Genomic DNA, 23,396 nt, shown 5'->3' with positions numbered 1-23,396 from the left:
CAAAGATGTTACACATTGTTCATGTTTTTAGACTTTTTAAAATTATCAATCAGTTGTACTGTTTTTTGTTTTTGTTTTTCCTCTTTGAGGGAAGGAGAGGGAGTAATATAAAGGAGACAGAGGGAATAATATAAGGGAGACTGTGGTGATATCAGACACTGAAAATATCAATAAAAACTTTTAAAGAAATTTTTTAAAAAAAGAAAATAGAATTTTAAAAAAAGAATTATGCTATCAAAGATGAATAGATCCTAGGAATAAACCTACTGAGTAAAACACCCAATGGCCTTCATCTTGCTCCCAAATGAAGAGTTCATTCCCTCTGTGTATTCTTTTATATGTTTTAATCTACACAATTTATTTGATTTCTCCTTGCTGTTTTCTTAGAGAAATGGGATTGTTCATTCTAAGCTATTTGTGATGGTCTTTTTGTGCAAACAGCACTTGGTGAGAAGGTTCTAAGATGGAGAGCATGAATGGAAGCAGCTTTCCTTCTAAACTTAGACTCATTCCTCTAGACCAGACAGAGATATCTGTACTAAGTATTACTGTAGGTACAATGCTGGTCTTAGGATCAAGAAGAACTGAGTTCAAATTCTGCCACAAACACTTATTGGCTATGGGACCCTGAGGAAAGTTACATAATTTCTCTCAATCTCGTTTCCCTGTATGTACAATGAGGATGAGGATGATAGCATCTATCTCCCAGAGTTGTTGTAAGGACTAACTGAAATAAAACATGTAAAGCACTTTGCAAATCTTAAATACCAGCTACATCCAAAGTGTGACTAACAGATAGAACTGTATCCTGATACCCTTCTTGAAGACTGGAGAAAAGTGACCACCTTCTTCTCCTGAGGCCCTTGTCAGTACTGCTGGGGGACTTGGTTGTCACCATCCCCGAGCTAGTTGCTGGTAGAGCAGGTGCTGCCTTTGGCTCTCATCTTAACTCAAGAAGCATTTATTAAGTGATTACTAGGTGTTAGTCAATGTGCAAAGTGCTGGGGATGGAGAGAGAGAGAGAGACAGAGAGAGAGAGACAGAGAGAGAGAGACAGAGAGAGAAAGAGAGACAGACAGACAGACAGACAGACAGAGACAGAGAGAGAGAGAGAGAGAGAGAGAGAGAGAGAGAGAGAGAGAGAGAGAGAGAGAGAGAGAGTTATAGAAGGACAGATAGACAGACATAGACTGCCAGATAGATAGATAGATAGCTGGCTGGCTGGATGGATGGATGGATAGATGGACAGAAAGACAGACAGGCAGGCAGATACATAGATAGATTAAATGATAAAATAATAAATAAAAATAAAATTTCTTGCCCTTGCAGTTTAATGAGGGAAATAACATGCAAACAATTATGTATAAATAGGACACACATAGGATAGGAGATAATCTCAGGGGGAAGGAATTAAGATTAAGTAGAGCCAGAAAAAGTTACTTGCAGAATGTGAGATTTGACAGAAACTAAGGAAGCCAAGGATATAAAGAAGGAAAGAATTCCAATCATCGGGGATAATCAATGAAAACATCTTTCTCTCTAAAGAAGTAGCCCTAGCCTCAGATCATATTTATTGATACCACATGCCAGCCATGGGTTGATAGATATAAGATAACAGAAGCCACAAGAAATTGTTAGTCCCAAATCCAAGATCACAAAGGTTCTGTGAGTCCAAAGTATTCATGCTGCTGCACCACACTAGTAACCATGCACTTCACCATCATAGTCACTTTGACTGGAATAACCCTTAGCCTGATAGTATTTCTTAAAATATGGTGGCTAAAGTTGAAAGTAATACACCAGATGGAGTACAGCCACTCCAGAATTGAATTTCCTTTCCTTATTTCTTTTACCTTCTTAAAGAGATGAAATTACCAACAAGAGGCTCAGGAAATTAACTGTGTTTTGAACAGGATGTCCAGCAGATGTCTAGAGAGTTCCAAGTTTCACTCATTTTCTTCTTGTTCCCTGCTCATCTTCTTTTGGACGCCAGAGGGAGGTATAATCATCTCAAATAAGTTAGCAGAAAACTCGTTGAGTAAGAGAGTGCTGATCATAGCTTCTTCAGGCAAAAATAATTTTCAGTTGTTTTTAGTATGATAGATTTAGAACTGTAAAGGACTGGACGCCCAACTTCAAAGCAGTCAAACTACCTGTTCCTGATAAGAAGGGCTTTCTGGCCTTCCAGGCAATCATTCTATCAGACTTCAGGCTCTCCCAAGGACCACCTAAACTCTTCAGCAGTTGTTTACTCTGTCTTGTGTATTTCCCCCATCATCACCTTCATTCTCCTTCTGTATTGCCATCTGATGTCCTGGTCCAATGCCATCCCCAGGCTGAACCTCTGTGGACAATAATCTACCTAAATGTATTCCTCAATAATATATTTCCACTCAGCCATTCCTTCCCTATCTTGGTCTTTCTCAAATTCCATTCTTGTTCTTCTCCTGACTACTCCCTATTTCCCATCTCCCCAACCCAACTTACCAACATTTCCCTATAAAGTACCTACTCTTTCTACTGTGCTCTCTAGAATCCTTGTTCCATAGAAAACAGACTTGCTTTCATCTGAATTTCATCTGAATAAGTTCCCTCCTGATGGACACAGATTCCCCAGCCTCACCTTCTTCCCTGATTGTATTTTCACTCATTCCCTAACTCACTGATCTGAGACAGGGAGTTGGGGTATTTACTCCTTCCCCATTTCCATATTCTCCTTCTACTACTACTACTATCATTCAGTAATATCTTTTCCTTTCAATTAATATTTCTTATCTAACCAATCATCTAGTGGCTTTTGTCTAACAACTTCTAGAACACTTTCCTGCCTTCCTTTTTGAATTCAGGCTCATAATTTTTCTCTCTTCCCCAACTCCTGCCCCGACACTAAATATAACACAAACATTGATATTCCTACAAACACTTAATCTCCAAGTTCCTCAGTTTATTCATTTGTCATGATCTACTCCTTTACCCCATCACAGTTATACACAGATTCATCATACTCTTAATCATGAGGAACTTTGGAATCAATTGTGAGACATAAGAGATGCTGGCACAGGACCACCCTGCAGGGAATGCCCACATCCAAGAGATGATGTCCCCTATGAGCAAAGAATTGCAGTAGCTCAAAAGAAATGTGAGATGCACAAATTTAGAGACATCTCCTCCAAATGCTCTTATGGACTATTTGTTCTGTGGTTGAGCCTTCTGAACTCATATTGGTCTGATCACACTGCCAGTTATACTGTATCTTGACCCCAATATAATGATGCCATCTTGGTCTTTTTCCAGAACAAAGGACAACAACCAAATCTTGTCATCATTCACAATGAACCACTTCCAGTTTAAGAATTCTAAACTCCTTAACTTGATCACAATCATCTGGCATTCAAATTCTTCATCTTTTTTTACAATGCTAACTTGTCCTTCATCCACATTGTATCTTCCAATCCCTCCGATCACAACCCACCCCAGTTCTTTGCCAGCCCATCACCCCTCTCCCTCATATAGTATAACCTCTTGGGAAACCAGTTCAACTTCACACTGGTCTCTTCTCTTGAGTCCCTTGCCTCCTTTTCTTACTGTCAATCTTGTCTTCCAATCTTCAGCACTAGATTACTCCCACCATCAGTCTTCACTCTTACTCATATGTTGCTGAAAGAAGATGAAGAAAATAAAGAAACTATGCCTATGGTTTCCACTAAAAATATTGCATAATATCAACAGAGTCTTCATTACTGCAAGGCAATCCTTTCACACCTCCTTAATTGACTGACAGATATCACAGTGGCTAGAGCACTGGGCCAGGAGTCAGGAAGACTTCCTGAATTCAAATCTGACCTCAGACACTTACTAGCTGTGTGACCCTAGGCAAATCACTTAGCCCCATTTGCCTCAGTTTTTCATTTGTAGAATGAGCTGGAGAATGGCCAACCACTCTAGGTCTTTTTCAAGAAGACCCCAATTGGGGTTATGAAGAGTTGGACATGACTGAAAATGACTAAACTGAAATTGACTCACTATCCCACTTGTTTAGTGATTTTTTCAGACTTTTTTATCCTTTTCTCAAATTCATCATGATTTATCTGCACTGAATCCACCCACTCAGCTGAGAATCTTGTCTTATATTTCACTGTGTCCTCCTCTCAGATCTTCCTCATCTATCACCCAGATGTCTTCTGCCACTGTCTTTTCCTTTGTCCCCATCTCTTATGAAGAGGTTGTCCTTCCTGCCAAGTCCAATTGCTCCACATATACACTTGATGCCATTCCATACCTTCTTCTCTTTCCATCCTCCTCACTCTCTCATTTATCTTCAATTTCTTCATGCTACTTGATGAGGCGACTTGCCAAGGGTCACACAGCTAGTAAATGTCTGAGGCCCAATTTGAACTCAGAAATATGACTCTTCCTCACTCTAGGCCCAGTGTTCTATTTATTGTACTATCTAGCTGCCTACATACATAGTTATAGTTGTAGTAGTTGTAGCAGTCATAGCAAAAGTAGTCATAATTATAGTAGTAGTAGTACTAGGGATAGTAGCAATAGCTATTGTTGTTGTTGTTGTTGTCCTATTCTATAACTATTTGGTTTTTAAAAGATTTTAATTTAAAGTTTTGAATTCCAAATTATGTCCCTGTCCCCTTCCATTTCCCTCCCTCCTCCCTCAGATGGTAAGCAATCAGGTATAGTTTATATATGTTCAACTATGTAAAACACTTCTGTATTAGTAATGCTGTACAAGAAAGTCCAAAGAAAAGAAAAAAATGAAAGAAAAAGTGAAAATACCATGCTTTAATCTGTACTCAGTCAATACCAGTTCTTTCTCTGGAGATAGATGGTATGCTTCATAATTAGTCCTAGGGATTGTCTTAGATCATTGTGTTGCTGAGAGTAGCTAAACCATTCATAGTTCTTCATCTAATAATATTGCTGTTACTGTACTCAATGTTGTTTTTGTTCTGTTTACTTTACTATGCATCAACTCATGTTAAGTCCAGATTGTTTTTAAATCATCTGATTGTGAATTCTTACAGAATACTATATTCCATTACAATCATAAACCACAGCTTGTTTGGCCATTCTCCAGTTGGTGGGTATGCCTTTGATTTCCAATTCTTAGCTGCCACAAAAAGCGTTGTTATATATATATTTGGACAGAGAGATCCTTTTCTTTTTTTTTTTTTTTTTTTTTTTTGGATTAATTTGGTTGAATAAACCTAGCAGTGAGTATTCTGGATCAAAGAATATGCACAATTTAATAACCCTTTGACCATAATTCCAAATTGCTCTCCAGGATGGTTGGATCAGTTCACAACTCCACTAACAATGCATTAGTGTCCTAATTTTTTCCACATCCCTTCTAACGTCCAACATTTTCCTTTTTTTGTCATATTAGTCACTCTGAGAGGTGTGAGGTGGTTCCTCAGGGTTTTTTAAATTGTCAATTCTCTAATCAATAGTGATTCAGAGCATTCTTATATAACTATATTTAGTTTTTATTTCTTTGGTTGAAAACTATCTGTTCATATCCTTTGACCATTTATCAATTAAGGAAATTATAAATTTGATTCAGTTCTCTATTTATTTGAAATGAAATGTTTATCAGAGATACCTATTGCAAAATTTCTCCAAGTTTTCTGGTTTTTCTTATAATTTTGGTTGCATTGGCTTTGCTTGTACAAAATCCTTTTAATTTTATATAGCCCAAATTATCCATTTTATATTTTGTAATGAGTTCTACTATCTTCTTTGGTCCCAAATTCTTCTCTTTTCCCTAAATCTGACTGAAAAACTATTCTATATTCTCTTAATTTCTCTGTAGTAATCACCCTTTATGTGTCAATTATGCACTTATTTTGACCTTATCTTAGTATATGGTGTGAGATGTTGGTTTATATCTAGTTTCTGCCATACTGTTTTTCAGTTTTCCCAGCAATTTTTGTTAAATAATGAGTTTTTTTTTCAAAATCTTGCATCTTTGGGTTTATCATACTAGATTACTATGGTCATTTACTATAATGTAATTTGTATCTAATCTACCACTCTATTTCTTAGCCAGTATCAATTTTTTTTATAATTGCGACTTTATAATTTGACAGTTTGACATCTGGTATGGCTAGGTCACCTTGTTTCACATTTTTTCATTGATTCTCTTGATATTCTTGAGCTTTTGCTCTTCCAGATGAACTATGTTAATGGAGGACCTCAACTTTCTCCTTTTAAATCAAACCAAAAAACAAACAAGAAAGAAGTTAAGGAAGTGAATAAAGTTCTGGAAAACTTAGATATGATAGATCTCTAGAAAAAAATTCAATGGACTAGAAGGAAATACCTTTTTTTCAGCAGTATATGGCTACACAAAAAATTGATCATGTATTAAGACATAAAAACCTCACAACCAAATGTAGAAAAGCAGAAATAGTAAATGCATCATTTTTAGATAATAATGCAATAAAAATTATATTCAACAATGGGCAATGGAAAAAAGATAAAAATTAATTGGAAACTAAATAGTCTAATTGTAAAAAACAAATGGGTCAAAGGACAAATCATAGGAACAATTGATAATTTCATTAAAGAAAATGGCAATGTTGAGGTGTGAGAAATAAGGGTTGAGAGATTCCCTAACCTTTTGCAGGCTTTGGGAAATAATTTGCAAACCGAATGAATACAGGCATGAGGTTTATGGCAAAAATTGAGTTTATTACCCTGAAAAAACTTTCTCAGCAGACAAAATCCTGATAGAACTTTTGCAAAAATTTGGGGACACAGCCTTTGATTATATTGGATTTTTGTGGCCCTGGGTTAGAGAGCAATTTGAGGAACTAATTTTCAATCCAATAGAGGGTGGTGATTATGTTCTAGGCCAAGATGTCCTATTCAATCATAGGAGGATATTACTTATCTGGGAGTTTCCCCTATGAACCCGAGGGTAGGCCCCTCCCAGAGGAGTTTGAGATTTCTAACCCAGGACCACTCTTCCCCCCAAGATCTCAATATACACCCACAACAATGAGACAAAATACTAAAATTTGTAAGTGGTACTTAAGGGAAAATGTATATCTCTAATTGCTTATATCAACAAAATAGAGAAAAAGGATAACAATGAATGGACATGTAAAAAAAAAAAAAACTAGAAAAAGAGCAAGCTAAAAATCCCCAGTTTAACATCAAATTGGAAATCCTGAAAATCAAAGGAGAGATTAATAAAATTGAAAGTATTTATTTATAAAATGAAAAGTATTTTATATATTTATAGTATATATATATATATATGAGGTATATATATACTATAATAATAAAATATATTATATGAAATAAATATTTCATTATTTATATGAACCTGTTCATATAGTTCCTAGCTTTGTCTTGGCAGGTAGACTCCCAAGTATTTTATATTGTCTACAGTCATTTGTAGTTTTATTTTAAATCTTGCATATTTGCTAAAGTTGTAATAATTTCAAGTAGTTTTTTGGTTGAGTCTCTAGGATTTTCTAAGTACAACATCATATCGTCTGCAAAGGGTGATAGTTTTGCTTTCTCGTTGTTTATTCTAATTACTTTAATTTCTTTTTCTTCTCATTGCTATAGCCAACATTTCTAATACAATATTAAATGAGATGATAATGGGTATCCTTATTTCCCCCCAATTGTACTGAAAAGACTTCTAGCTTATCTCCATTATAGATAATGCTTGCTGATACATTTAAATAAATATTACTTGTAATTTTAAGGTAAATTCTATTTATTCTTATGCACTCTAGTGTGTTTTTAATAGAAATTGATGTTATAATTTGTTAAAGGGTTCTTTGACATCTATTAAGATAATCACATGATTTCTACTGGTTTACTTGATCAATTTATCTGGTAGTTTTACATGATCAATTATCTGGTAGTTTTCCTAATATTGAACCAGCCCTGGTTTCTGATATAAATCCCACATGGTCTTAGTGTATGATTCTTGTGATATATTGCTATAATTTCTTTGAAAATACTTTACTTAAAATTTTTGCATCAATATTCATTAGGAAAATTGGCCTACAATTTTTTCCTCTATTTTGGTTCTTCCCAATTTGAGTATCAGAACCATATTTGTGTCATAAAAGAAATTTGGTCAGACTCCTGCTTTACCTAGTTTTCTAAATAGTTTAAATGTTTGGTAGAATTCACTTGTAAATCCATCTGGTCCTGGGGAGCTTTTTTAAGGAAGTTCATTGGTAGGTTATTATATTTTTATATTATTATTATATTATATTCTATTCTGCTCCATCTCCTTAACTTTACCCTGCGTGTATCTCTCTGCTCCAAATGTGTTTCTTATAAAAAACATATTGTAGGATTCTGGTTTTTAATTCATTCTGCTATCCACTTCCATTTTATGGATGAGTTCATCCCATTCACATTTATAGTTACAATATCTGTGCATTTTCCTCCATGCTATTTCCTCTCATCTCCCAATCTTTCTGATCGCTACCTTCCCCAATATACTTTTCCTTTTTATCAGTTTCAGAGGGTGGATCTAGGAGCTGTGACATATAAAAAGTTTGAAAGACATAGTTCCTGGGGTAATTAATCATTTTATTAATTTTTGCTAGCAGATAATTATTTGGTCTTTTGGCTATCTCTCATAAAATCAAAAACCCTTCATGGAAATCATTCAGTACTTATATGCCCTTGAAAGAGTGACTTTTCCTGAAGGTAGAAATCAACTCTGATTAGTTATAGCAAATAATGAGAAAATGAACATTATAATGAGAGGTGAACTTATTCTAATGACAGTCTGGTAGGAGATGATTCTGATCTTGGACAAAGAAACTTATTTATACCTATACCACCACCCGATCTAGAGTAATCTTGACAAAAGAGTCTTCCACCAAGACCTGCTTGACTAAGACACAATGGGCCAGAAGCCACTAATTCAGCTAAATTAGAATTTCTTTACCTTTTCATCAGATCTAAGTTTTCCTGGCTAAGTAAGCTTCAGGCAAGATTTCATCTCATTATCAGCTCCATATGAATAGCCCAAGGGTTAAATTCTGAATAAAGAAATAGAAGGGGGTGAAAATTTTAGTCCTAATTCAACAATTTCCTATTAAGACAAGGGAGAAATAATCATTTATCTCAGAGTCAAGAATGAATGTCCAGGGAAGCAAATTTTGACTAGATATCAAATCAAACTTCCAAACTTAGTGCAGAGGACAGACTACTAAGTCTGGAGTTAGAAGCTTATCTTCCTGAGTTCAAATCTGATCTCAAATATCTTACTAGCTGTGTGATCCTGGGCAAGTCATTTAAACCATTTTGCCTCAGTTTCCTCATCTGTAAAATGAACTGGAGAAGGAAATGGCAAACCACTTCACTGTCTTTGCCAAGAAAACCCCAAATAGGGTCATGAAGAATTGGACATGACTAAAAATGACTGGATACCATCCAAAAGTTGAATAACTCTTTTGGGAAGTGGTGGGTTCTCCCTGAAAAGAGGTATTCATACAAAAGCTAGATAGTGATTTGTTGGCTCTATTGGTCAAAGGGACCCTTGTTCAAGTGTAAGTTTCACTATTGACTTCTGGGGTCCCTATGAATCCTGGGATTCTGTTATTCCTTCAAGGTCCAGCTTAGGTATTGTAATGCTGGGGAAACTGAGGCAAGATAGTGATTAGAGAGTTTTATTTGAGTTAATGTTTTATTTGAAAGGGAGAGATTTACTGGGACCAAATGGATCCATGGTTTGGTCCCAGGGCTGAATGAGACTTGGCCTCCAAGAATCTAGCAGCGAATGTCAGATACAAAGATTCTTTCATAGGATAACAAAAATGATGACATAATGGGGGGAGGCACCTGGGATGGGGATGACATAATGGGGGAGGCACCTGGGATGAGGATAACATAATTGGGGGAGGCACTTGGGATGGGGATGACATCATGGGGGAAGGTATGAGGGGGAGGGGGAGAGGTACCTGATATTCTAATGCTGTCTAAGATAGAAGATTTTTATCCTATCAAACATTCTGATGATTAAGAGGGAATGGTGGTATTGCAGAATTGAGCATTACAATTAGGAACTGAGGCAGAACAATTTAGGGAAACTGAGTCAAGACAATTAGGGAAACTGAATCAGGACAATAAAAGGGAACTGTGGCACAACAGTATTACCTTCTCTGTGAAGTTTTTCCTGACTCCCCTAGCTTAAAACAAGCTCTCTCTTTAAAAATTTTCCCAAAACACTCCTGCATTGTTCCTTTCCTGCATCATATTAACATATTTATAATATATCTTTTTTATTGTAAGCTTTTTATGGGCAAGGCCTATATTTTGTATATGGCCCATACATGGGCATGTGCCTTACACATAATAGGCTTTTAATAAATGTTGATATTTAAATATTTAATATTTATTATCTTTTATTAACTATTAAAAATAAATATTGATTAATTTTTTTCTAAGAATAGCAAAGGAAATGGTGTGAGCTGAAGACATTTTGAGTAGGAAAAAATGCCGAGGTGATAAAGTTTACAGCATTGAGGCTTGTATGTGAACATCTGGTCTTGTACAAATAAACTGAAAGCTGGGATGTGGAGCATGTAAATGTATGTAACTGAGTGCTGAGGTAAGAAGTAGCATGGGTAAAATAACCACTTGGTTTCCTCAGGGTGTTGGGCCCAGTATTCTCCTGCCTTATGCAGAAGGTGGAATGAAAGGGAGGGAGAAGGGTTACACTCCTGCTGTCAGGCATTGTATTTGGAAATATTTTGCCTACTTAGAAATGTGATGCAAGGTTGTATTTCTCCAGGAAGAATGAAAGAGAATTTGAAATGTGAGCAAGTTCATCCCAAATGGCTTTCCACAAGGTAGCAGTTTTTCAGCTACCAAAGTAGATCAAGACTGGAGAGAGGAAAGGGACAGAAATGCCCCAGAAGTGACATGGATGAAAGAGCTACCCCAGCTGTTCCTGAAGTCCTCCCCCCATTAAGAATTCTCCAAAGACCTCTTATTCTAAAGGCGCAGTTCAAGGAGAAATTGCAACTGACTTCCAGCACCTGCTATCACCTCCTCTGCTCAGGGGAACTTTGGGCCACTTACTCATTGAACTGGGACTCAGGAGCTTGGTTGGCAAAATGAAGCAGCCATGTTGGATGGTTGGACACTCAGGGAAGAATGGGCCCAAGGAAAAAAAATTGGCCCCCAGGATGAAAAAATGGAGAACTTCCCATGCATCAGGATGGAGGATGAGAGACCCATTTTCTCCAGAGAAGTGAACCCAGTCCGGAAAGGTAAGAAAGTCAAGTTTTCTCTGTCATGGCTTCAGAATGGTCATTCCTCCCCTTTTTGACCATACCTCTTCTCTATTTTTCTTTCTGCATCTTATTTATTGACTTAAAGTAAAAATATTTAAAGTAGTTCGGAATGGTATTATACATGATTTAAAGGAATATGTTTCATCTTGAATTTTGGAAAGCCCAATTTGGGTTCTTTGCTGCTGTAGAGGAGAATTATTACAGACCAGCTTGTTCCATAGAACTGTAACGTTGAGAAGTTTCTTTGTGACTAGAAAGGCATTAGAGAAGGTCTGGTTTCAAATCTTACCTCTGATACTACTTTCTGTGTGACCCTAACAAATCACGAATTCTGCCAGCTTCAGTTTCCTCATCTATGAAACGGGGATAATAAATACCTATGATGTCCTATTCCCAAATGTGGTTAGGAGACCCCAAGGATACAAGGCAGGAAGAGCTCTGTGCAAACTTTAAATCATGATATGAATGCCCATGATTATTCTTGTTATGCTCTCATGGTAAATTCCATGAACAGGAAGAGTTGCCAAAGAAAGCAGGCGTTTCCTGGAAATTTTTCATAGTTTTTCATTTAAAGGTGGACTCCTCTGCTACCTGGGAGCTATATTGTCTATTAATCAACCAACTTTTGTTTTCTTTGCTTTGAGGATGTGCCTGGGAAGGGGTGTTATAGGTCCCTATGAGAACAGGGTTCAAGGATTTGTATCAGAAGACACAGGTCTTTCTGGGATCTAAAGACTATATGTCATTAGTCTGGGGATAAACAAGGACAGTATTTTGTATATGCATTTTTGATCTGATTAAATGAACCCGTCTATTTAGTCATTTGGAACTGGAGAGTGCCCTCATGCACAGATGCCTAGCAGAAGAGGATAAGACTCTTTTATAAACCAAATCCGAGAGAAAAAAGCAATATGTGGCTACTAGGGAACTGAGATGACATGAGGACCCACTTTACTTTTTGTATCCCCACTACTTAGCACAATGCCTGGCACATAATGGTTGCTTAATAAATATTCACTGTTTGTTTGCTAACTTGATTCTACAGGAAATTGTAAAGAAGTAGCAGCAGGGAGTGCTAGACTTTGGACAGATGACTTGGTTCAAACCCTGTTCTCAGACTCTAACTAGTTGTGTGACCTTGGGCAGACTATTTAACCTAAGCTCAGGACACTTGCTAGGATTTTTCTACTAAGTTATAGATGGGTTGGAATCTATGTTGGTGAAGGGAATTCCCACACCTGAAAATAGCAGATTCCTTCCATCAACTAATTACTAATTACTTTACTAATTTACATTACTAATCCTTCACATAAATCATAACAGGATATAAAATGGGGAAAAACAGTTGGATAAGGAACATGGAAAGAGTATTAATAAAAATAAGGGATTAGAAAAAAAGGCTAGAATCACCAAGTCAATAAGCAATTTTTGAACCTACCAGGCACTGGTGACCTATAAATTGGGTATTGCTACTTAAAAGTATTGTAAAAGCCTAAAAAGTTAAACATACTTTTATGTTACCTAACAAAGTAAGTTCGGCAAATTCTCATGATGCCATGATTAAGCAAAGTCAGTCATAAGGACATCTTTTTTTTCCCTTATGTGGAAAAAAAAATACAAGTCAATAAATCATTTTTTTTTTGTTCTTCAGTCATGTATAACTCTTCATGATCTCATTTGGGATTTTCTTGGCAAAGATACTAGAGTAGTTTGCTATTTTCTTCTCTGGTGGACCTAGTGATCCATTTTATCAGGCAATGAGCTGTTAAGTGACATATCCTAGATCACATTGGTAGGAAGTGTCTGAATATGGACTCAGGTCTTTGTGATTATATGCCCAATGCTCTATCTACTGAACCACCAGCTGTTTTGAATCAATGAAGGATACAAAGATAGAAAATTATTCTTGCCTTCAAGGAGCTCACAATCGAATTAAGGAGACAGCTACGTACAAACATAAATAAGTTGAAGATAATCAACAGGAGAAAGAAAAGGATTAATGTTAAGGAGAATCAGCAAAGATTTTTTGTAAAATGTAGGATTTTAGCTGAGCCTGAAGGAAGCTGGGAAAGCCAGGAAGTATAGATGAGGAGGTAGAGAATTCTAGGCAAGTAGGACAGCCAGAGAAAATGCCTGGAGATAGGAGATGAAATGTCATGAGTACCAAGGAGCCCAGTGTTATTAGATCAAGAATACATGGAGGGGAGGAAGGTGTAAGAAGGATGGAAAAGTAGGAGGGGGCCAGGCTAGAAAGGGCTTTCAATGACAAACAGAGCTGGACACTAGCATTTTAGTAATACCGTTCACTAATACAATGACCCTTTGAAGGAGTCTCATCTTTTACTAAGATATGTCAATTCCAATGGCCAAGATATCTACTCAACAATTCTTCTTGGGTCATCATAATCATCCTAGAGCTGTCTCAGATCATGAAAAGCAACATGAAAAGAAGGTTAAACTGAACTTGGAAGCCTTCATCACTATCGAGTTGTGTGACTGTGGGCAAGTCTTTTAGCCTAATTCACTCATCTGTAAAATAGAATGAATAATATTTGCACTCTCTAGGTGATGGGAGTGTCTCATGGCTCAGATGAAGTGATGCACGTAAAAAAACTTTGAAACCATAATATGGCAAGTTTGTTGGTCTGTTTGCTGTAAGAAAACTTTCAAAGAATATGACTGGTTTTCATGAAATGTTTTGACCTACTAGCATCTTACCAGATAGATACTTTAAGATGAAGTAATAGTTCAGTCTGTCATCTTGAATAACATTCTGCCCAATTGTTCAAACTTTCTAATAATTAGGGAAATGCAAATTAAAACAATGCTGAAATTGGGCAAATGATCACTTTGCTGCTGGAAATGGAAATTGATTCCATCTTCTTGGATTTCAGAGAAGTCTGATTTATGGGTAGAGGTTAAAGAGCTATGTAATTGCACTGAATAGATAATATAGAAGAGATAGAAATTTACTGAAGAAAGTGAAAAAGGGGAAATATTCCTGGGATATCATAGGCCTGAGATATCACTATCCTGGAGCGGAGGAGGAAGGGGAGAAATAAACTGTTAAAAGGAAAAATAGCCTAACACCACTAATCATAATAACAAAAAAATATATACATATAAACAGCCACACATCTAATGACTGGGAGATGTCTGAGTAAATTTAGTATAGGAATGTCATGCTGAACCACAAGAAATTATACAAATGAAAAATACAAAAAAATATGGTGTCATATGAGAATAATGCAGAGGGAAGAAAACAATCAGGAAAAATGTATATTCACTGACCAAAACTATGTAATAAAGGAAGTAATCATGATGACAATAATAGTCATAAAATTAAAAAAAAAAAGAAATTCATCAAGAAACTTTAGAGAATAGGGATACCTGTTATTAAGTACTCACATTTTTAATAAACTATAAATAATGGCATTTATATTTTCAAGTGGGCTCCCCTTTATGTTCTTCTCCATGAATTTGAATGTTTGCTTTTATCAAAGTTTAATAAAAGAATAACTTTAATAATATAATAAATAATATAATTAATTCTTAATATTGATTGTTGAATAATATAAGAATGCCTTCAAAAGGGAACATCTGTAGTTTTTACATGGTTAAACATATAATTGTACTGAATGGAGTTTGCCATTCAAAAAAATATTATCTTTTGATTTGGGGAAAATGGATGGGATAAGGCAGGGATAAGGAAGAAATGGAAATTTGAAGAAGAGAGACCATTTTCTTGGGATGTCCCAGGCCTTTGGCATTTTAAGCCTTCGTTGATATGAAGATATTCACATAATTGCTCGAGACTGTGAAGACTGAAAAGACCCACACCTGTTTGAAAAAGGCTGCAAGTCTAAGCAGATGGCTTTGGTCTCTGTTCCCCTTGTGCCTAGAAGGTTTTTGTACAGAGAGGCAACAGAGATGTATCACTGTGTTGGACGTTCGGCCCAGGGACCAAGGTGGAAATCAAACGTGAGTAAAATCCTTATTTTCTTTTTTTTTGAATGGTTGTTCTTGTGAGTGTGTATGTGAAAACTGTATAGTAAAGCTTTACTGTATTTGATACTATGTAACCAAAAGGCAAGGGATGGGAAAATCAATCCATCAAACGACAGTCTACCTTTAATTCAGAGCCAAGGTCACAAATAAGAGAAATATGTTGGAAAGGGGGGTTCAGAAATGATCCCCAGTGCAATGGTGAACTACATATGAAGCCAAGAGGTAGCACGAGAAAGGGAAGCTGGGTTTTGGTACAGGCAGGGTATTGAGATTAACCACTGTGTGTATACTTTCGGCGGTGGGACCAAGCTGGAAATCAAACGTAAGTGCTTCTTTCTATTGCTTTTTTTCACTGTTTTTGTCCATTTGATTAACTTTTCTTCCTTTTTGAGTGTTTGTGAGTTTGAGGGTCAGGATAGCCAGCAAAAAGTATTCCTAGACCCAGTGGCATAGAGAACAACAGGTAGAAGTTAGCTGCTAGCTAACTTAGATTTCTCCATCTAAATTGAATTTGGCCAATAAAAGGGACTCAGGCTTGCTGCCAGTTTTAAGGAAGGGTTTTTGTAAAGGGACATATAGAGGAGGAACCACTGTGGTTCACTTTCGGCCAAGGAACCATGGTAGAGATAAAACGTAAGTGCCTTTTTTCTTCCCTAATTCTTTACCAAACTATATGCTTTTTGCCATTTTGGGGGAATATATGTTCTTATTGTTTGAGGGGGAACAGAATTGCTCAGTAAGATCCATAAGAGGTACAATATCTACCTGCCTTAAAGAAAAGCAAATTGGGAGGGAAATGACTTCTCTCTTTCTATGTTAGCCAGCCCAGAGGGATCAATTGTATTCCTGTGCATTTTGATTCCAGGCATGGCATTTTGGTTTGCTTTTTTCCTCCCATCCCTAACTAAAAATTTCTTTATTGAAGGGATAGCAATTAAAGGGAAATAATAACTGTTACTTGCCTTCTAATCCCTGAGTTTGGTCCTTGAGACTTGGGACTAGGTCTATTATTTCTGAAAAGAATGATCACTTCTATCTTCCAATGAGTGGCTGAAAAGCAATTTGAGTCCTCTGCCACAAAGAACTGGCAAGTTATGGGTACTAGATGGTAAAGTTTTCTTGGAATTAGCCAGTCTAGAGGGAATTAGTAGCAGAAGGAAGTTTTTGTTCAGGGGGAAGTTAGCAAGCCAACACTGTGGCTTACTTTCGGTGGAGGGACCAAGGTGGAGATCAAACGTAAGTGAATTTTTCCTCTACTTTTTTATGAGATTTTGTGTTTAAATGATCTTTATCGCTCTTTTGGCAATGTATGCTTATGATTTGTGGTAATGAGTGCCAAAAAGAGTTAGACATGTATCAGTCATAGAAAACCAGCTCACCTCCACTTCAAAAGGTGGATTCCAAGGATTGGGGATAAAAAGACTAGATTGTCTTGAAATTAGCCGGTGGAGTCCAGTCGAACTTGTTGATAAAAAGAAGTTTTCTAGAAGAGGACAGTTGTAGATAACTATTGTTGTTACTTTCAAAAAAGGGACCAAACTGGAGAAAAAGGTAAGTGGTTCTTTTTAATCAAACTAAATATAATCATAGATTTTATTCACTGAAATATAGAAAATGTATTTTTCTCTTTCTGTCTTTACTTTCTTTCCTCCATTGTCTGATTATTAATTTGCAGTTTAGTTGGAAAAAGCATTGTATTATATAGAAACTATAAATGGAGAGTTAGAAAAATGTATTCACCTAAACCCAAGTTTAATAAAATAGCTAAATATGGGGTTTGTAGTCAAATTGTTAATAATAGACTGTTAGAGAAAAACCAAACATGAGTAGTCATAAATTAAGAAATTTACCTAAAAAGAATGGATTTGAGGAAAATATATTATTTTCCTCAAAATGATATATTTCTTTAGACTAAACTTGAAAAATTCCTAGGTTGGGAAGACTTGTCCCAAGAAAGCCAATATTTAAGAAATTTTTAAAAGAAGGGAAGAAAAATGATTAAAACTTATTATTAAATATCTATAGACTTTTATAAAATGAGCAGATATTTTAAATATTATGTTCTCAATTATTTTTTAAACCAGCGATATGTAGTCAGAAATATAAGCGCTTAACCGTGGCACAACTGACGCGGTTTAAGCGGTCTGAGGTGGCCAGTCTGTAGCGTGGACACGGTTATAGTAGTTATTGCCTTCACATGGCGACCAGTGGCCGCTGATAAGACCCATAGCACAATCTGTTTCTGATGATGTGTGTTACTTGGGGAGAAAAAAACAGAAAAGTAGTATAAATTGGGTGAAAATGCATAAAATTTGTGGAAAAGAAAATTACTATAAAATTTATGAATAAACTTGCTCAATATTATATCTTCCCTTCATGAAATAATGGCAACAGAAGAGTTTAAAGATATCTTCTCTAAATAGAAAATAATCCAAAAAATATTAAATTTAGTCAAAGAATGAAGTGCTGGAGAAATAAAGTGCCATGCCATGCTCTTTGAGCGGTATCCATATAAGAAGTAATGAAAATTAGCAGTTTGGCTCATTTTTACTGAATTCATATAACTATCATAAAATTTATTTTTCTTTTGATCACAGATGAATAATTTTACATTTTATAATTCTTCCTCCACTCAAAAAATTATTGTGAATGTGATAGAACTTAGAATAATGAAATTAATAAATCCAGTGATGAGAGATGATGAGAGCAGTCATGGGTTTTTAGTTATAAAAACTGTCTATATATTTTTAAAATGACAGTTAAAAATCAAATATTTCTAATTCTACTATCAGGAAATAAAACATATAAATTTTCATATGATGGATGTCTACATATATCATTGAATTATCTAAAATATATTCATGATTTTTCTTTGACAAATTTAAAAAGAGATGATTTTTTAGAAGTGTTTCATTGACTGTTCTAGCCTATAATGAGTGACCGTCTTTTTTGTTTCCCTCAGAAATCTTGGGTTTTTAAATATCTTTTTAAAACCCATTAAAAGATATCTTTAACCCATCTTTAAAAACCCATTAAAAAATTGAGAAAACATTTTGAGGATGTTTACTGTATATCAAATGTATCTCTTTTTAACCTGTTTAATGTCAAATAAGAAATTTATGCCTCTAAGTCCTTTCCGGAATTTGATTTTTAAAAAATATAAAATCTAGTAGATTGTTAAAAATTGCACAAGATTAGAACTGGAAAGGATTTATGATCAGCTAGTATAAGCCCACATCCATTCCTATTCTACAGATGAAGAAACTGAGGGTCAGAGAGATCCAGTGGTTTGCTTGAGGTCACACAGTGACACAGCCAGGTCTAAAACTATGATTTCCAGATTCCATAATCTTTTCTATTACTTCCTCTTGCTTCTGAGTCTGATCAAAGATATATGGCTTCAAACTCTATTTGATAAAGTAAAAAGGAACCAGATGTAATTTGTTTTAAAAATGGAAAGCACTTTGGAGTTGATTTAAAAATATAAATTATTTTCTTCTCTGTGAATTTAGCTTTTCTTGTAGCTGAAAATCCACAAGTCAGTGAGGAAAGGACTGATGAGGAAAGAGGACCGACTCCAAAGTCAAATTGTGTTTAAACTATGATTCTGTGTGTCTGGGACATATTTGTCATATCTGCAGTGCCTTAGTTTCTCCCTGGGGGGAGGGAGAAGAAATGGATCCCATAGCCCCCAAAGTCCCCTTCAGCCTGACATCCTATAATTTTAAGTCAATTAGAGTTAAGTTTACCTTACTGGTTTTTGGATATTGCAAGGTCTAAATTGATGATTCTCTAAATCTGAGTGCTAAAGTGCTTGAAAGAGCAATACTACTGAACGATCAGTACACTGAAAAGTGAGTTAGTATTAAGAAAAAATAATTCAAACTATTTTCTAGCCTGAACCTGGATTTCTCAAACTTGTGAAACCCTGAAAATTTCTCTATGGGACTTTCCCAGAAACGGACACTTTGTGTTTGTTTTCTGATCCTCCCCTGATTGCTTTTTTATGAACCATTTTTAATAAGGAAAAAAAAAAGCCCAAACCCAAGATCTGGGGGACTTGCCACAGCCCATGGGCTTTCAGTTCAGCTGCTTGAATTACCCTGGGCAGGGGACCATCTGACAGCTGCTGATAGCCGGACTTTCTTGGGTCAGTTTCCATTAAGACAGGTGGCCAGATAACCGTTGGCCCCAAGCCACAGCTTTGTGGCCAGTGTGGCTGAAAATTCCCCCCTCACAGAGCAAGCTCAGGGCCTCTCTTCAGAAACTCCTTTGGTGTGATCCAAGGGAAGCAGAAAAGAAGACAGGGTTATTGAATGTAGAAAAGAGACTTCAGTGGCATCCAGTCAAACCCCAACCCCATCGTGGGAGGAGGCTCAAAAATTGGAGTCCATCCAAATTAAGGAGGCTGTCTGCCGTCAGGGAAGTTGGGTTCAAATCCTGTCTCGGACACTTAGTACTTCTTTGACAGAAATTGGGATGATGAATCACTTGAAACCTTTCTGGAATACCCTTGAGACTCCTCGTGTATAGATGGATGTTTTTTAGGTATCTCTTATGTTATTGATAACAGGCAAGACCATTTTCCTATTATTAAAGTCACCCTTTTGTTTTTCCCCTCTACAGGAAGCGTGGCTCAGCCATCTGCCTTCATCTTCCAGCCATCTGAAGAGCAGTTGAAAACAGGCACAGCCTCAGTGGTTTGCCTCGCGAACAATTTCTACCCCAAAAAAGCCACAGTCACGTGGAAGGTCGATAATCAGGTGACAAACTCAAACGTCCAGACCGTCTTCACAGAACAGGACAGCAAGGACCAGACGTACAGCCTGAGCAGTACCCTGAACCTCCCTGGGTCTGAATACAACAACCATGAGAAGTATTCCTGTGAGATCTCTCATGAAAGCCTGTCCAGTGCCCTAGTGAAGTCCTTCCAGAGGAGCCAGTGTTAGTGAAGGGGCAGCGGGGGCCCTCAAGAGGGAACCTCCTCCACTCCACTCTCACTCCCCCCCCCCTCCAGCCTTTCTTCTTGCTCTCCCATCTTCCCCACCTGATGATAAAAGATCATTCTCCAGTCCAAAGGCCTCTGGCCTTATCCATTCCCATCTTCATCTTTGCCTGCTTTAATCATGTCAATATTTGAAAGAAAAAAACCAAATAAAGTTAATGAAAGAGACCCTGTATCTTGTGTCTTTCTCCCTTCGATTTAAACGTTAAAGATGTTTTCGAGTTTCTCCATTTTCCTTACAACGTGCCCGCCCAACACACAGACATTAGGACCCACCAGCATTTATTAAAACACACCACCAAGCATTTGGTTGGAGTAAAACCTCATGAGTGGCCAGTGTTGCCCAGATGGTCTCAGAAGAAAGTGGCTGCCCTCAGCCATCACTGCCCACTGCTTTGTCTGAGTGTTCCTTTTCCAGAAACTGGTCAGAATCTCCCCATTGTGTTGCTGTTGGTTCTTCCAGTCACGAGAATAGCAGTGATAGGTAGGGGAGGATACAACATTTCCTGAAAGCTCACTTCAAAAGGATCAAGTATAAGGTTAGGGCCTTTCAAAGGAAACCAGGACCACCTTTAGAGGCACGATAGTATAGTAGATGGGGCCTTGACATGTAGCAAAAAAGCCCTGGGTTCAAAGCAAGTCACTTAAACTCTCTGATCCTCAGTTTCCCCATCTGTAAAATGGGAGAGTTGGAGTATAGGGTCTCTAGGGCCCCATCAGCCCTGGATCTACAAGACTGTGATGTGCAATCTAGAGTTTCCTCTGAGACATAATTTCATTGGCACTTACTGTCCAACCCCAAAAGCCCCCATGATAGAGATACTGATATTCCCTCACTGAAGACAAGGAGTTTTAGCAGCTCCCCAATCAGAGACAAAAAGAGAACTAGAGGATATGACCCAGGCTAGTGAGTAAAGAGCTAAAGCAAGCGTTATTAATCTCCTGAAGTTGTAACGAAGACTAAAAAAAGCTATTAGGGAAATGCTTTTAGAACCCAACTTTGTAATTCCTCATGTTTGTTTTTACAACCCTCTTTAGTTTCAATCAGTCTATAGGCATTGATTAAGCACCTACTAGATGCCAGGCACTGTGCTAAAATCTGGGAATATAAAGAAAGGTTAAAGGCAGTCCCTGCCCTTGAAGAACTTACAGTCTAATGAGGGAGACTGCATGAAAGCAGCTGTGCACAAATACATTATGTACAGGATAAATTGGAAATACTCGAGAGAGAGGGAAGGCACCTGCTTTAAGCAGGGGTAGGAAAGGCTTCTCATGGAAGATTCAATTGTAGTTGGCACTTGCAGGAAGGTCGGGAAGCTAGGAGGCAGAGAGAAGGAGAAAGTGTATTCCAGCCAAAGGAGACAGCCAGGAAAACATGTAGAATCTAGTAATAGAGTTCAAGGAACAGCCAAGAGGCCAGTCACTGGACTGAGGTGTAAGAAAAAAGAAAAAGTAGAAGAGGATCCATGTTGCAAAGGGCTTCGAACGCCAAATAGCAGGTTTTGTATCTGATCCTGTAGGTGAGAGGGAACCACTGGAGTTAATTAAATAGGGAGAGATCTGTGATATGGTCAGATCCGCTCTTTGGGGGGATTAATTCGATATTCGAGTGGAGGATGGACTGAAGTGGGAAGAAATGTAAGAAAAAAGAAAATCATCAAGTTATTACAGTATCAGGGGTGAGGTGATGAGGGCTGGCACCAGAGTGATGGAATAAGGAGGGAAGGGAGCAAGTGCAAGAGCAATTAAAAAGATAAATGTTGCCAGGATTTGACAAGAAATTGGATATGGGGGATGACAGAGTGTGCAGTCAAGAATGACACTTAAGTTTACAGTGTAGGTGACTGGGAAAATGGTGGTATCCTCAAGAACTGGTGTAATCAAGAAGTTTAGAAGAGGGAGGAGACAGGGTTTGAGAGAAAGGATAAAGTTTCATCCTTCAAATGACCTGGAAACTTCCTTAGGATTTGAGAGGTGGAAAGGTCTCTGTGGTCTTCTCATCCAACTCCTAATTTTACAGATGAGGGAAATAAATGGCCCAAGATCATGAAGGTATTAAATAGCAGATTCAAGTTTCTTTTTTCTTTTCTTTTTTTAAATTATGAATTTAATCAGCACCAAATTTTAAAAATATATATTCATTTACAGAGTAGAACAGAAGAAAGTAAATGAAATGAAGATTTCTTTTACGAATGACTGGCTTTTCTTTTTAAAATACAGAATAATTTCACAATGTGACTCTCAAAACTGTCCTACTTGATTGTGATTCTTTTTGACCTCTCTTCTGTTTCATTGGGGAAAAGAAAGAGATTTTTATGACCTTTTCTCTTTTTTTTCTTTTTTTTTTTTCGGTTACCATATCCATATCCTCCCCTGCATTCATCCAAACAAAAAGAAAAGAAAGGGGGAGAGAAGAGAAATGGGGAGGGGAGGAGAGAGGGAGAGAGAGGGGAGGGAGAGAGAGAGAGAGAGAGAGAGAGAGAGAGAGAGAGAGAGAGAGAGAGAGAGGGGAAGGAGGGAGGGAGGGAGTGAGGGAGGGAGAGAGGGAGAAAGAGAGAGAAGGGGGAGGGAGGGAGGAAGAGAGGGAGGGAGAGAGGGAGAAAGGGAGGGAGGGAGAGAGGGAGAAAGAGAAGGAGGGAGAGAGGGAGAAAGAGAGAGAGAAGAGAGAAAGAAAGAAAAGAGAGAGAAAGAAAGAAACAAATAAACAAAGAAAAAGAAGGAAGAAAAAAATTTTAAAGCCTTGTGACAAATATGTCTAGTAGAGCAAAGCCAATTGCCACACTGGCCTTGTCTGAAGACATGTTTTGTGCTTCATCTTGGGCCCATTACATCTCTGCCAGGAGGCCCTTTCTTTTGATGTGAATTCAGGACTCTTCCTCTCCCACAGGTCAGGGCCCCTTGGTTGGGGTATTATTGGTGGCAAGGGCTGAAACATTTCTGGAGAAAGTAGGCAAAAAGAAATACTTGGACTCACAATTCCAGGCTCAGTTTGAAATGCTGAACCCTAGTTCCATGCCTGGGTGAGCTTTCATGATGGGATAAGAGTCAGGAGCAGGTTCCATCATTCAGCAGCTGGGCCAGCT

At 37.3% G+C, this 23,396-nt stretch overlaps 1 pseudogene and 1 gene segment (V, D, J or C); one reads left to right on the top strand and one right to left on the bottom strand.

The window, feature by feature from the left end:
- The window catches only part of LOC100935631, an 824,790-nt gene extending 804,304 nt beyond the window's left edge, over nucleotides 1–20,486 (top strand). The window contains 2 exon segments of the V gene segment in view: nucleotides 15,593–15,630; nucleotides 19,935–20,486. Of these exon segments, the coding sequence occupies nucleotides 15,593–15,630; nucleotides 19,935–20,257 (361 nt within the window).
- Nucleotides 1–23,353, bottom strand: part of LOC100935560 — a 75,915-nt pseudogene extending 52,562 nt beyond the window's left edge.
- Between the last annotated feature and the right edge of the window lie 43 nt (nucleotides 23,354–23,396).

The sequence above is a fragment of the Sarcophilus harrisii genome, chromosome 2 (assembly GCF_902635505.1).
Source record: "Sarcophilus harrisii chromosome 2, mSarHar1.11, whole genome shotgun sequence".
NCBI classification, from domain to species: domain Eukaryota; kingdom Metazoa; phylum Chordata; class Mammalia; order Dasyuromorphia; family Dasyuridae; genus Sarcophilus; species Sarcophilus harrisii.
The sequence above is the reverse complement of the archived record's forward strand: the minus strand, read 5'-3'. Positions and strand labels throughout refer to the sequence as shown.